The sequence below is a fragment of the Balaenoptera acutorostrata genome, chromosome 19 (genome assembly GCF_949987535.1).
Source record: "Balaenoptera acutorostrata chromosome 19, mBalAcu1.1, whole genome shotgun sequence".
In the NCBI taxonomy this organism is placed as follows: Eukaryota; Metazoa; Chordata; class Mammalia; order Artiodactyla; family Balaenopteridae; genus Balaenoptera; species Balaenoptera acutorostrata.
This window is the reverse complement of record NC_080082.1, coordinates 65,792,457-65,807,396: the sequence shown is the minus strand read 5'-3', so window position 1 is coordinate 65,807,396 and position 14,940 is coordinate 65,792,457. Positions and strand designations below refer to the sequence as shown.

At 43.9% G+C, this 14,940-nt stretch overlaps 1 protein-coding gene across 1 annotated transcript in view; it reads right to left on the bottom strand.

The window, feature by feature from the left end:
- Window positions 1-14,940, bottom strand: part of LOC103007753 (uncharacterized) — a 45,342-nt gene that overhangs the window by 423 nt on the left and 29,979 nt on the right. The window contains 4 exon segments of the mRNA XM_057533755.1: window positions 2,669-2,706; window positions 8,922-10,380; window positions 11,639-11,765; window positions 14,402-14,631. Coding sequence (XP_057389738.1) covers window positions 9,077-10,380; window positions 11,639-11,765; window positions 14,402-14,631 — 1,661 coding nt within the window. The 3' untranslated portion in view covers window positions 2,669-2,706; window positions 8,922-9,076.

The window sequence follows — 14,940 nt, the reverse complement described above, 5'->3', positions numbered from 1 at the left end:
ATGAGAAACCTCATGGATACTTCAGGCAAGACTTGAAAAATGATGAAGAATTAAGTCATGTGGCATTTTGGTGCATATCCAAGCACTGTATCAGCCAGTGTCATGTCCTAAGCAAAGCCAGGTGCTGATGCCCATGGAACTAGGTGAGTGAGGAAGGGAGTTTTAAAAAGGAGGTCAGGGACTTCCCTGGTGGCACAGTGGTTAAGAATCCTCCTGCCAATTCAGGGGACACAAGTCTGAGCCCTAGTCCAGGAAGATCCCACATGCCATGGAGCAACTAAGCCCAAGCGCCACAACTACTGAGCCTGCGAGCCACAACTACTGAAGCCCACGTGCCTAGAGCCCATGCTCTGCAACGAGAAGCTATCACAATGAGAAGCCTGCCAAAATAAATAAATAAATTTATAGGGAAAAAAAAAAAGAGGTCAGAGGGACTTCCCCGCTGGTCCAGTGGGTAAGACTCCGTGCTGCCAATGCAGGGGGCCTGGGTTCCATCCCTGGCTGGGGAACTAGATCCCACACATGTGCCACAACTAAAGATCCCACATGCTGCAACTAAGACCTAGTGCAGCCTAAATAAATAAATACTTTTTGGAATATTACTCAGCCATAAAAAGGAACGAAATTGAGTCATTTGTTGAGATGTGGATGGATCTAGAGACTGTCATACAGAGTGAAGTAAGTCAGAAAGAGAAAAACAAATATCGTATATTAACGCATGTATGTGGAACCTAGAAAAATGGTACAGATGAGCCGGTTTGCAGGGCAGAAGTTGAGACACAGATGTAGAGAACAGACATATGGACACCAAGGGGGGAAAACTGCGGTGGGGTGGGGATGGTGGTGTGCTGAATTGGGCGATTGGGATTGACATGTATACACTGATTTGTATAAAATTGATGACTAATAAGAACCTGCAGTATAAACAAACAAACAAACAAAACAACTAATACTAAACTTTCATTGGCTTATCTGTATGGAAATATGTTAATATAAATGTTTCAGACATTACGTGAAATTTCTAAAAATCTTATATGTTCTGGTATAATGTCATAAGTCATAATTCTAGTTATTACTTTAAAATGTATATCTCAGAAAAAACTAAATTTCTTTGTCAATTGCACTATTATGAACTTTCATCAAATCTTTAACTGTGGTCATTTTTGAGTCTTTTGTCATTTACAGACAGTTCTGGGTGTACTCTGATGCTTTTGCAAATATGTTCCTATAAAAGGGTTTCATCTTCAAGGAATTCATAGAAAAGACTCTGACAAGTACAGGTTTCTGGTAACTGTACTGCTGAACTGAATGAATAAGCATTTTCAGAACTCTAATGAAAAACTGATGAACTCATACAAGTGCTAACAAAAGATCAAGATGAAAAAAAAAATTAATTCCATGGGACTGAATGAACTGATGAGGATGATTATAATTTTTGTGACTTTGTTTGAATTAGAAAAAAAAATCCCACAAGGACTCAGAGGCAAAGAGTATAGAAATCAATTTTCACTGCAAAGTAAAGGAGCTGTTACAGTAGAGGATTACTGGACTGAATGTCAATATTGTGACATAGTATGAGTGTGTTTCGTGTTTGGTAATTGCAATCATTGTTGCTTTTGTTGTGGTCATCCATTTACAATGCTTGGTGTCAGTCTATTTATCTCTTGTAAAAATAAAATACAGTGTGTGTGTGTGTGTGTGTGTGTGTGTGTGTGTGTGTGTGAAAAAATAAATAAATAAATAAATAATTTTTAAAATTCAAAAAAAGGAGGTCGAGAGGAACATGGGCTAAAGGCCTGTGAAGTGCCTCAGGGTCTTGTAAAACTTTTGAATTTTCTTTAAGTAAAAGGAGAAGTCTTTGCAGGATTTTAGTCAAAGATGGACACTACCTGACTCATAGTTTTAAAGGGTCATGTTGGCTGGAGAGTTGAGAATAGACTGCAAAAAAAACAAGCATAGGATAGAGAAAATCAGTTAGATGACCATTGCAAAAATCCAGGTAGAGGATGGTGCTAATCAGGCTGGGGGCAGGCATGGTGATGAAAAGTGGTGAGACTCATGATATACTTTGAAAGTGGACCCAATCAGATTTCCTATGGGGCTGGTTCTGTGGTATGAGAAAAAGAATGAGTCAAGGATGATCCCTAGAGTTTTTAGTCTCAGCAACTGGAAGGATGCGGTTGGCATCGACTGAAAATGGGAAAGCTGTGGCCAGAGCAGAATTAAAAGAAAGCTCACACTGAAAACACCAAATGCTGGTGAGGATGTTTAGTAACAGGAACTCTCATTCATTGCTGGCTGGAATGCAAGTGGCACAGCCACTTTGCAAGACAGTCTGGCAGTGTCTTAAAAACTAAACATAGACTTACCATACAATCCAGAAATTTTGTTCCTTGGTATTTACCCAAAGGAATTGAAAACGTTTGTCCACACAGAAACCTGCACATCATGGATGTTTATAGCAACTTAATTCATAACTGCCAGTGTTCCATCTTGGAAGCAAGCAAGATGTCCAGGAGGTGAATGGATAAATAAACTGTGGTACATACAGACAAGGAAATACTATTCAGCTCTAAAAAGAAATGAGCTATCAAGCCACGACAAGACATGGAGGAAACTTAAATGCATATTACTAAGGCAAAGAAGCCAATCTGAAAAGGCTACGTACTGTATGATTCCAACTCTGACATTCCGGACAAGGCAAACCTATGGAGACAGTAAAAATATCAGTGGTTACCAGGCCTTAGGCAGGAGGGAGGAATAAAAAGGTGGAGAATTTTTAGGGCAGTGAAACTCATCTGAATGGAACTCTAATGGTGGATTGCAGTGTAAGCCCTGACAATTGTTTTATTTTCTTTTTTGTAACGCAAGTGCCTGACTTAAACTTTGTTTGCCAAGGCATCAAAGAGGCATCCACTTCAAAGATGGCTATCTGGAATAAACAACATTGCCAGCCAGGTGATTAGATAAAGAGCCAGCCTGCCTTTCCCACTGGGGCTCCTTTGCTTTAGGAGCTGTTGGTTGATTTCTGTAACTGACCATTTGGGTTACTTGTTTTTTTCTCTTCCTGTGCTTTAAACTCCTACTCTTATGTTTTAAATTCCCCAATAAAGAGTGAGCCCATAAAACCCTACACCCCCACTCTCGACCACAATAAAAGCAGAACCCCAGGCCCATGTACTGTCTCTCTCCCCTCGACCTTGCTATGTGGATCCGGATGTGCTATGTAATTTTCAGGTTTGTAAATAATAAACCTATATGGACTTCCCTGGCAGTCAATTGGTTAAGACTCCACGCTTACACTGCAGGGGACGCAGGTTCGATCCCTGGTCAGGGAACTAAGATCCCACATGCTGCACGGCCAAATAATAACAATAAATAAATAAATGTAGTAAAAAACTGTTTAAAAATAATAATAAACCTGTATTTTTTTTCGGTTTCCTGGATATTGCTGAAGGGCATCTTGCAATCACAATAAGAAACACAAGAGCCAGTCCAACCACAACATTGCTCACTGACAGACTGAGACCAGCTCAGAACAATGGATAGATGCCACTATACACTTATCCAAACACATAAAATGTACACCAAGGGTGAACCCTAATGTAAACCATGGTCATTGGGTGATAATGTGTCATTTTAGGTTCATCAATTGTAACAAATATATCACTCTAGTGGGGGGTGTTGTTAATGGGGGAGGTTATGCATATATGCGGGCATGGGGTATATGGGAAATCGCTGTACGTTCCTGTCAATTTTGCTGTCAACCTAAAACTGCTGCAAATAAATAAAGTTTAAAAAAAATTTTTAAATGAAAGCTGAGGAGAAGTTTGAAGGTGTTGAATCTATGATGTCTACCAGATGTCCAGGAATAGGTTACAAAGTAGATCATTAGACAATCACTGGATTCTTGGATGGAGATATACATTTGGAAGTTTTGAGCTTAAAACAATATTTACAACCATGCCATTGCATAAGATTACCAACAGAATGTGTATAGGTTGTGAAGAGACAAATAACTGCTGATTGAGCTCCTGTTTATTACAATATTAAGGGAATGCATTTAAAAAAAACAAAGCCAGGGAGTTCCCTGGTGGTCCAGTAGTTAGGATTCCTTCCGGGCTTTCATGCTGTGGCCCGGGTTCAATCCCTGGTCGGGCAACTGAGATTCTGCAAGCTGCACAGCAAGCCAAAAAAAATAAATTTTTAAAAAATTAAATCAAAAAATTAAAAAAAACAAATCCAGTATATTAAGAATACAAAGGAGGAGGCTTCCCTGGCGCAGTGGTTGAGAATCTGCCTGCCAATGCAGGGGACACGGGTTCGAGCCCTGGTCTGGGAAGATCCCACATGCCGCGGAGCAACTAGGCCCGTGAGCCACAACTACTGAGCCTGCGCGTCTGGAGCCTGTGCTCTGCAACAAGAGAGGCCGCGATAGTGAGAAGCCCGTGCACCGCGATGAAGAGTGGCCCCCACTTGCCACAACTAGAGAAAGCCCTCGCACAGAAACGAAGACCCAACACAGCCAAAAATAAAAATAAATTAATAAAAGAAAAAATACAAAGGAAAAAAAAAATGGTGTCAAAAGCTCCTGAAAGGAACTTTAAGGAAAATCTTAAATTCATTAATGATGATGGAGTTGTGAAGATAAAAACTCTCATTAGAACGATTAGAGAACTACATAGGAGTTGAGGTAATAGAAACAAAAAGAGAAAGAAAATGCTCATAAAATTTAGCCATAAAGCATGAGGGAGAGAAATGGTAGAACAGAAAATGTACTAGATCATAAAGTGAAGGGTAGCTATTTTATGAAGTACACAAATTTTATTGTTGCTATTTGTAAAACAGATTAAAAGACTGAAGATCAATGATGGGTGGTTTATCATCAATAGATTTACAAAACCAAGAAAAAAAACCCTCAGAAGCTAAGTCATGGGAAAATCATCCTTAGATGGCATTAATAGAGGGACTGACCCTAAATTGAGGGGAGGCATCACTACCTTCTCAACATAAGGGAGCCCATAAGATATTTGTTTTAGATTTGGGAGGCAGAGGGTATTGTCAAATAAAATCAAATAATGATTTTCTTTTCTCTGTATAAAGGTAGCAGAATGTTAATATAGATAGAAGTAATCCTGGGGGAACTTTATATAAAGTAACAAATAGTTCTGAGATTCTTGAGGTTTTCAGTGAATATATTAAGCTAGGAACACCAAGCTGGATAGGCAAGTAGCAGAAGTGGGGAAGGTGCTGCTGGAATAGGGGACAACTGGAGCATTCAGGTAAAGTCCTTGACCAGGATTTGGAATCTTTTAAATGAGAGATCAGTAATGACAGCTTTTTAAGCAGATGGACTAAACATTTATAGATAATTAGTAGGACTAATTAGTAGGAAAATTCCGGCTAGAAGAGGTCCTAGGTTATCTGGACATTCCCCAACTAAGTGATGTGAGGTTTGCAGGTGGTGGCAGTTAGTAAGGCTGATAAGTAATCGAAATATGGAGTCTTTTTAGCCAACAGGAGCAATGGAAAGTTAGAGCAGTGATTGTTGAGCTCAGGAATTATGTAGCTCTGAAGAGCAGAGAATGTGTTTGTGAACCTGATGATGGATCTGGTCTTCCCCTGTATCTGCATCTTATGCTCCCTGCTGTAAGTGGCTGGCATGTGCAACTGGGCCAAGGGTTATTGGGGTAGGGTGCAAGTACACTTCCCTAACTGTTGGGATCTAGTGGTTGTGCTGTAAGGACAGTTCCCATTAGAACCACAAATAAGAATTATGTGTTCCACTACAAACGGCCTATGACACACCATGAAGATGCTACTGAGTTCATAATAAGAATTCAAGTGGGGTGAGTGTACAAAGCAAAAATAAGATTTTAAGAAGCCCTTAGCATTCTGGATGTCAGATCAAAGAGTGCAGATTTAGGGTAAAAAAACAAAAATAGGGACTTCTTCCCTGGTGGTCCAGTGGGTAAGACTCCATGCTCCCAATGCAGGGGGCCCAGGTTCAATCCCTGGTCAAGAAACTAGATCCTGCATGCATGCTGCAACTAAGAGGTCCGCATATTGCAACTAAGATCCCGCGTGCCACAACTGGGACCTGGCACAGCCAAAATTAATTAATTAATTAATTAAAAAATAAATATTAAAAAACAAAAACTTAAGATAAAAAAAAAATCTTAGAACTACAGTTCAGCTCTGCAATATGTGTTCCCTTCAAACAAAAGGGAACTTATAGGCATACCTCATTTTATTGTGCTTTGCAGATACCGAGGTTTTTTTTTTTACAGATTGAAGGTTTGTCGCAACTCTGCATCAAGCAAGTCTATTGGTGCTGTTTTTTTCCAACAGCATTTGCTCACTTTATGGCTGTGTCACATTTTGGTAACTCTTGCAAAAATTCAAACATTTTCATCATTATTATATTTGTTATGATCTTTATCAGTGGTCTCTGATGTTACTATTGCAAAAACTTATGACTCATTGAAGGCTTAGGGGATGGTTAGCATTTTTTCTTTAGGAATAAAGTATCTTTTAAATAAAGTATGTTCATTGTTTTTTCAGACATCATGCTATTGCACATTTAATAGACTACAGTATAAACATAACTTTTATAAGCACTGGGAGACCAAAAAATTCATGTGACTTCCTTTACTGCAATATTTGCTTTACTGCAGTGGTCTGGAACTGAACCCACAACATCTGAGGTACTCCTATAGTGAGGCTCTTTGTAAGAGATGGTGGCTGAGCAAATGGAATATGGAGGCTGCAGCAAAGGTTCTCTGGGCTGATAAAAGTGTAGGTGGAAATTGTGCAATGAGGAAGTCACCATCAATGGTCTTAATAAAATTTCCATGCAGAGACGATCGTAAAATTTAACTCCAAGTTTAATGGTAAATATCGATATGAAGATTTTTAAAACTGGTTTTAATATTTAAGAATCTCACAATTTCAGAGCCAAAGAAAGACTAATCAGCACTTTGTATTTTCCAAATTTACTTAAGATTATCAGGCTTCAATAATGTCATGTTGCATAATTTAAGTGCTACTGATTTCTCTCACTATACCTGGGAACAATTATCACGTCCTAGATACTGCAGTTCCAAAAGTATTGTAGTTTGTAACAGCTGTACTCTCTTGAGGGTGGTCTTTGGGCCTACAAAATAAAACCTGGTGGGGCTTCCCTGGTGGCGCAGTGGTTGAGAATCTGCCTGCCAATGCAGGGGACACGGGTTCGAGCCCTGGTCTGGGAAGATCCCACATGCCACAGAGCAACTGGGCCCATGAGCCACAACTACTGAGCCTGCGCGTCTGGAGCCTGTGCTCTGCAACAAGAGAGGCCGCGACAGTGAGAGGCCCGTGCACTGTGATGAAGAGTGGCCCCCAGTCCGCGCAACTAGAGAAAGCCCTTGCACAGAAACGAAGACCCAACACAGCCAAAAGAAATAAATAAAAAAAACAAAAAACAAAAAACAAAAAACCTGCCATCCAAGGTACTTATTAGGACCACAGAGGCCAGCAGTCTTTCCCAGAAGGCCTTGTACATTGTGTGACTTTTTCTGACACCAAATATGTCATTCCAACACCAATTCTCCAATTCTCCAACACCAACTGGGTATCCTACAATTCAATTCAATTCTGACACTAACTACTTGGAGTTAGTGCAGACCCCGCTGGTTAAGGACTCAGTCCCATGAGACTGCCAGCCACAAAATGGGTCCCAAGGCTACCCCCCACTTCTGCCAAGTCGACTACAAATCTGGTTTGATAATTTTCTAGAATGACTTATAGAACTCAGGAAAATGCCATACTTACAATTACAGTTTATTATGAAGGACACAAGTCAACAGCCAGATAAAGAAGTGAGGTCCAGAAGAACCCCAAGCACAGGAGCCCCTAACCCAGTGGAGTCAGGGTATACACCCTTTCCTGGTTGGATGTATTTACCAACATGGAAACTCCCCAAATCCTACTGTTCAGGGATTTTTTACTAAGGTTTCATTACATAGGCACGGTTGACTAAATCACTGGCCATTGTGATTGAACTCAATCTCCAGCTCCTTCCCCTCCCCAGATGTCAGGGGTGGGGCTTAAAAGTTCTAACCCTCTAATATCTGGTGACCAGCCCCCATGCTGAAGATCTTTACAGGCCTCCGCCTTGAGTCATTTCATTATCACACAAAAAAACACTCTTATTACTCAGGAAATTCCAAGGGTTTTAGAAGATCTCTGCCAGGAACCGGGGACAAACATCAAATATTTACTTTTTTATTTTACCACAGACAGGAATACAGCTTAGACAAAAACTGCAGTAAGACAGACTTTCTTACACCATACTGTTCCCTGAGACCCTCATGAAACCTGTCCACCTGTTCACACTAGCAAAGCCAAATTCTATTTTTTCTTTTTTTTTTCAAATTCTGTTTTCAACTACCCCACATGGTGAATAAAACTGTTAAGGTTAAAGGTGAGTTAAACAATAAGATTTTTATTATTATACAAATCAGAGCAATATGCAGCAGATCGTTCCCAGGTTGGTGACTTGGAGGACAGAAAATGCTTCAAAAGTATCACCTAAGACCAACAACGCTATGAAGAAGAAAAACTTTACAAGCCACCAGCAGTTCCCAGACTGGGTCCTTTGGGCCCAAACTGGGTCAGGTCCGTGCCATAACTAGTTAGAGAGAAGGGAATGGGAACTCCCTAGGGGCTTGGACTATGATTTCCTCTAGAGAATGGGAGAGAGAGCACAAACATCTGTCTTCTCTGAGCATGCTGTGGTGACTGATGCACACTATGAGGACCTGCCAGATGGTAGAGGCGAGTTGACTTCTGCCACAGAACCTGGCAGTGACTTAATTATGGCAAGGTTCCTGAGCAGGTAAAATATGAAATGCCGCTCCTGAAAATTTCTCACATACCTGGAACTCATGGCAGATGACTCCTCATAGAGGATCCCTAGTGCTATCACACTGAGCAAAGAGATAGCACATTCCCTGAAGGTCTAAGGCCATTATCTTATGTAGATTTCCTCATGCAAAAGGTATTTTTTCCACATTAGCTGAATAACTAAAACTTAGATCTGAGTTGTGAGATTTTGGTGTTGAATAAGAGCAGACTGTTAACTGAAGGCTTTCTCATGTTGGCTGTACTCTTGTGGCCTTTTTCTAGTGTGAAGTTTATGGTGCTGAATGAGGCTGTAGTTTTGGCTAAAAGATTTTCCACATTCACCGCATTCATAAGGTCTTTCTCCAGTGTGAATTCTCCGATGTAGAATGAGGCTGAAGCTTTGGCTAAAGGATTTCCCACATTCCCTGCACTCATAAGGCCTTGCTCCTGTATGAACTCTTCGGTGTTGAACGAGGCTGGAGCTTTGGCTAAAGGATTTCCCACATTCACTGCATTCATATGGCCTTTCTCCAGTGTGAATTCTGCGGTGCTGAATGAGGCTGGAGTTTTGGCTAAAAGATTTCTCACATTCACCACATTCATAAGGCCTTGCTCCTGTGTGAATTCTCTGATGCTGAACAAGGCTGGAGCTTTGTCTAAAGAATCTGCCACATTCAGTACACTCATAAGGCCTTGCTCCAGTGTGAATTCTCTGGTGCCGAACAAGTTTGGATTTGCACCCAAAAGCTTTCCCACATTCGGCACACTCATAAGGCCTTTCTCCAGTGTGAATACGCTGGTGCTGAACAAGTTTATATTTGAACCTGAAGGCCTTCCCACATTCACTGCATTCAAAAGGCCTTTCTCCAGTATGAAGTGTCTTGTGCCGAAGAAATGTGTGCTTGTAAGTGAAGGTTTTCCCACATTCACTGCACTCATACAGTCCTCCAGAGTGAATTCTTTGGTGCTGAACAAGTGTACGTTTGTGGCAGAAGGCTTTCCCACATTCATCACACTTGTAAGGACCTTTTCCACAGTGAAAGGCCTCCTCACAGCCAGTACTGCTGTGTATACTCAGTACCGCTTTGGGAGTGGACTGGTATTGGAAAAGGCCCACGGTGTCCTTTCCACCCTCCCCACAGGTGAAAGGCTTCCCTGACAAATAGATTCCATAGCTCTTCAAAAAGGAGGTCCTGTTCATACCCTTGCTGCAGGGTTTTTCCCCACTGTGCTCCTTCTGGTGTTGGTGAAGATTCACCCTGAAACAGAATTGTTCCCCACATGCTACACATGTACACGATTTCTGCCCAGTATACGTTCCTTGATGCTCAGCCAGGTACAAAACGTCCTTCATGACAGGAACACACATCTCACAGAGATGAGTTTTCTGGGTTGACAGATCTGGCTTTAGAGTCCTGATTTGTGGCATTCTTTCCTGAGAAACACTCTGTCCTGAAGGAGCCTTGTCATTCTCTATGCCACACAAACAACCTGAAAACAGAAAAATGCTAGTGAAGTACGTGGGGACTTCACTTTGGGGACTGGTGGCAGCCACATCACAAATATGTGTCTGACACACCAAAGAATGAATACATGAGGTGGTTTTCAGGATGACGGAGTTGGAATCAGGACGAGGAAGGGGCTGTTTTGCAGTACTGGGACTCTAAAAGGTTACAGAAGTAGGGAAGCCTCACAAGATGAAAAAATGTTAAGAATGTGATGCAGCACAGTGAGGAGAGGCAGGCAGTTTTCAACTCACTCCTCACACCTTGAGCAGTGCCTTAGCTGCTGCTAACATGTGAGTGTTGTACAGAAATTTTTGTCCAGGGATAGAAAAATCCATTTGCAAATGACTAACTGGTGTTCAAGGACTATCAAGGATATGTGCACACCAACTGTTACATGTGAGCCAACACTGGAGAACACTGCAGAGGCAGCAGTAGAGAAGAATAGGTAACAGGTGGAGGCAGGAAAGTTGGGTATAGCCAGGGGCCAGAAGTCAGAGTTAAAGTGACAAGCTGGCCAAGTATAAAGAACAGGGAAGAAGAGATGGAAATGAGGTGTGGCACCCAGCAGTGGCACCAAAACACTAGTTTGAACAGGTTCCTGGTATGACGTGAACACAGCCCTGATGTCATGTCCTTGCCAGGCCCCCTCTAGCCCATTATGCCACAGTGGGCCATTCTATGAAGCACCCAGGACTCTCCCCTGCAACCCACATTAACTACATGGGACTTAGAAAATTCAAGTCCTAAGGGACAGACAGGACAGGCAAGTGGCCAATTCCAGCCCAAAGAAACATCACATAACAGAGCACAGAAAAGAAAACTAAATGTTACAAAAAGAACCTCAGATGAGGGTATCACAAAAACAGCTCATGGTGCAACTAAGTAGTGCCCATGTCCAGTGACATGCAATTCTTGGCACAGGCAGGCATGAAAGAACTGTCAGAAGAAGGGAGCAAAACCTAGGAACCATGGATCTGGAAAGTCACCCAGGCAGGGAGGAGGCAAGCAAGATGGGACCCATTTGGCTTCCTACTAGGCTTCGGAGCAGCAGGTATTAGGTCTCCAAGGAGAGAAAAGGGCAGTGCAAACAACCCAGCCCTAGCAACAGCAGCACCTTCCAAAGGAACTAGGAAAGGAAGTAGTCACCATGGTTTGGATGCAGGAAGGACAGAGCAGCCCCTAAGGAAAAGCAGAAAGGCAAAGTCTAGCCCAGGTCATAGGGGTGGGTGTGCAGGCCTTACCCAGTGAGGATATAAGTGTAAAGATCTCCAGCATCACATCATGGTACAGGTGTCTCTGAGCCTCATCAAGGAGACTCCATTCCTCCCAGGAGAAGTACACAGCCACGTCCTCCAAAGTCACACTGCCCTGTCATGATGGGGACAGATGAAACCACTGGTCCTCTCTCCTGAGGACCCACAATCCATCCTGCACACATCCAGCCCATGCCCAAGTTTCTTCCAGGCTCCCCACTTCAGATGAGATACCAGAACCTGATGCCATTGGCACTGCTCTCTCCTCACGGTTCCAATAATCACTGTGCCCAGCCCTCAGCAACTACAGACAGGTAGGCAGAGAGAGGCCATCAGAGAGATGCTCAGGGACAGAACTGCATGGCTCCATCTCTTCCTGCCAGGCAATTTCCTGGGGGTCTTCCATATCATGCCTCACAATAAAATGTGGAGTCACCCATCACCCTTAAGTCCCCTGTACCAGGGCCCAGGGGCCATCAATTCATGCTCCCTCTCTCCACATGTACCTCTCTCACATCTCCAGACCCCATGGTTGTATCCTCACAGCCACTGCCAACTCCCTGTCCCACACTATAGTCATCTTCCTACACTCACCCCAGAGAATCTGGCAAATTCAAACAGAATCCAGTTCTACCCAAGACCTCTGATGGATCCCAACACCATTTGAAGGCCTTTCTGCCTGTTTCTAATTCTAGCCTCAACATCAGTCATACAGAACCATATGTGAATTTCAGATACCCATAACCCTCTCCTACTTCTAGGCTGTACTCATTCCCTCAGCAGCCACAATCCTCCTCTCTCCACCTAACCCTCATTAAAATCCCAGCCACAATGGTACCCACACTAGGCATAGTGATTCTCACAGATGACCACGTTTGCCCATTATGTTATCTACATTATCTACTGAAACATCTCACCAAAGCCCACCACAAAATTCTAGCAAATGCATCTTATCTCTATTAGTTCTCTGCCTCTGCATCTGTCTGTCTACTCTTCCTTTGGAAGTCTTGGATACCTGCCAACACCTCCAGTCCCACACATACTCCCTTCACGGCTATTTCTCTCCCACATCTGTGTTTATGATGTCCATAACCCCCAACCAGGTGCCCAAGCAATAGATCAATTCTCGGAACTCAAACACTTCTTTCTGACCTGCTAATAACATTATCACCATGGTCTGAATTCCACTTTCTAAATACAATCCATAGTTCAACACTGGTGCAGACACTAGCCACCACTTTCAGATGTCTCCATCCTGAACCATGCCCCAGATTTCCAGACCTCTGTGTCCAGCTGCCCACCTGATGCCACTACTCATTTGTTCTCTGAAGAATCTCATAATTTTAACACAGCCAAAAACAAAATTCCTGATATCCCCAATGAAAATCACTCTTACTACTGATTATCTCACCTCAGTTAATGAAGCTTCCAGTCTTTCAGCTGCTAAGACCAAAACTTTAGTGCCATCACTAACTTTTACCGTTCTCTCTCCCACCCTCAAAATCAGAAAATCTGGGCAGCCCTTCTTAAATAATGGATACAGAATCCAACCACTTCTTCCAACTCCACAGCCACTACTCTGGTCCATGAACACGCACCAGGACTTCTGCAGTACCCTCCTCCCTGGTCATCCTTCCTCCTCCCAAAGTCTGTTTTTCCACTCTGTAACCAGATGGAGCCTGTTTAGACCTAAGTAAGATCATCTCCCTCCTCTGTTCCAAATCTCCCATTACCTCCACAATAGATGCTCAACTTCTCAGACAGCCACATTACAAGACTGACTCCTGTCCCCTTGTTCTCTGTTGCTAAAGGAAAGGAGACCTGCTGTGCCCTGTTCCCAGTTTGTGGACACACTACCAAACATTTGAACATGCTGGTACCTGTTTCTGGGATAACCTTCTACACCATTTTCCACAGATGACCAGAAAGCAACTCTTCCATGAAACCCTTGGCCTGGACTAGAATGCGTCTAGAGGATTTCTCCCAGGTCCCCAAACCCAAGGGCTGGGAGAATGGCAGGTGAAGAGTCCCACGACACCACAATCTCAAGTTCATATGAGTGAGATCCAAACCAGTGAGGGCCTGGGACACCCTCCACTTCCCTGTGTAGGTTCCATAAGTACTTCCAGCCATGGGGACCTGTGGGCAGAAGCCAGCCATAAAGGTGTATTCCGAGGGGCTCAAAACTCCCTGTACCCCTCGCCAGCCCTGGAGGCCAGATGACCTTGGGCTAAAAGACTAAACTCTCTGCTTCAGACCTCAGTGCTGCCTCTTCCCAGTTCTATGTTGGACAAGGACTCAACCTCCCTGTGCCTCACTATCCTCATCACCCCCATTCCAATCTGTTCTCCCTCAGAGTAGCTCTTGGAAAGCTTTTCAAACTCTAAATCAGACTATATCCCTCTTCTCTTCACAACCCACCATGGCTGCCATGGTCCTCAGAACGGAGGTACAAAACCCTCAGCTTGACAGTGCAGGTGTGAGTCCACCTCACACTCTCCGCTCCATGCAAATACAAGACAGTTCCAGGTTTCCCGAATCCTCCCGCCTCAGTCTCACCTCCAAGCCTTTGCACCTGCCGGTCCCTCCGCCTGTGACCCTCTCCCACGCGCCATCACACTGTCAGAAACAGAGCCCATCCACGACCGCCTCACCGTCCTGGACACCGCGGCCTGAGCTGCGGGCACGTGGGCAGGGGATTTAGTGTCTGGTGGGGTGAGGGCAGTGAGGGCCCGGAGGACAAGCGTTTACCTGAGGCGGGTCCCTTAGCGCCGCCATCGCCATCGGACTCTGTGGGCGGAGCTGGGCCGGTAGGGGCGGGAGAACAGAGGGGACCCAGCCACGGCCGGCCCTATCCAGGGTTTGATGCGGGACACCCCGGGCTGTGTCGCCGAACCTCAGACCCGCCTCTGTGCAACGGGGACACCTCCACTCGGACCTCCTTATTTCAGTCATCTCAGCCCCCACGGAGCGCTCCGGAACTAGAACAAATCCAGAGCAATTAAAATGGACTCCACGAGGAGGAGGCCGGAAGTCCCTCCCCGATGAGAAGCACATGCGCAGGAATGTCTTTACCCTGGGTTTTCATTGGCTTAGACACGCTGCCTCTCGGCGCACAGTCCTCTAGGAAATGTAGTTCTCAGGGTCTAGCTAGGGCTCTAGCTGGTGGTCCCCCCCCGCCCCCCACAAACCCAGAGGCACTGTGAGGGATTTAACTAAGCTGGAGGGGAGGCTTTCGTTACTTCTTAGAGTGGCTGTAGGGAGACTTATGGGGAGTGTTGTCTGCAAGT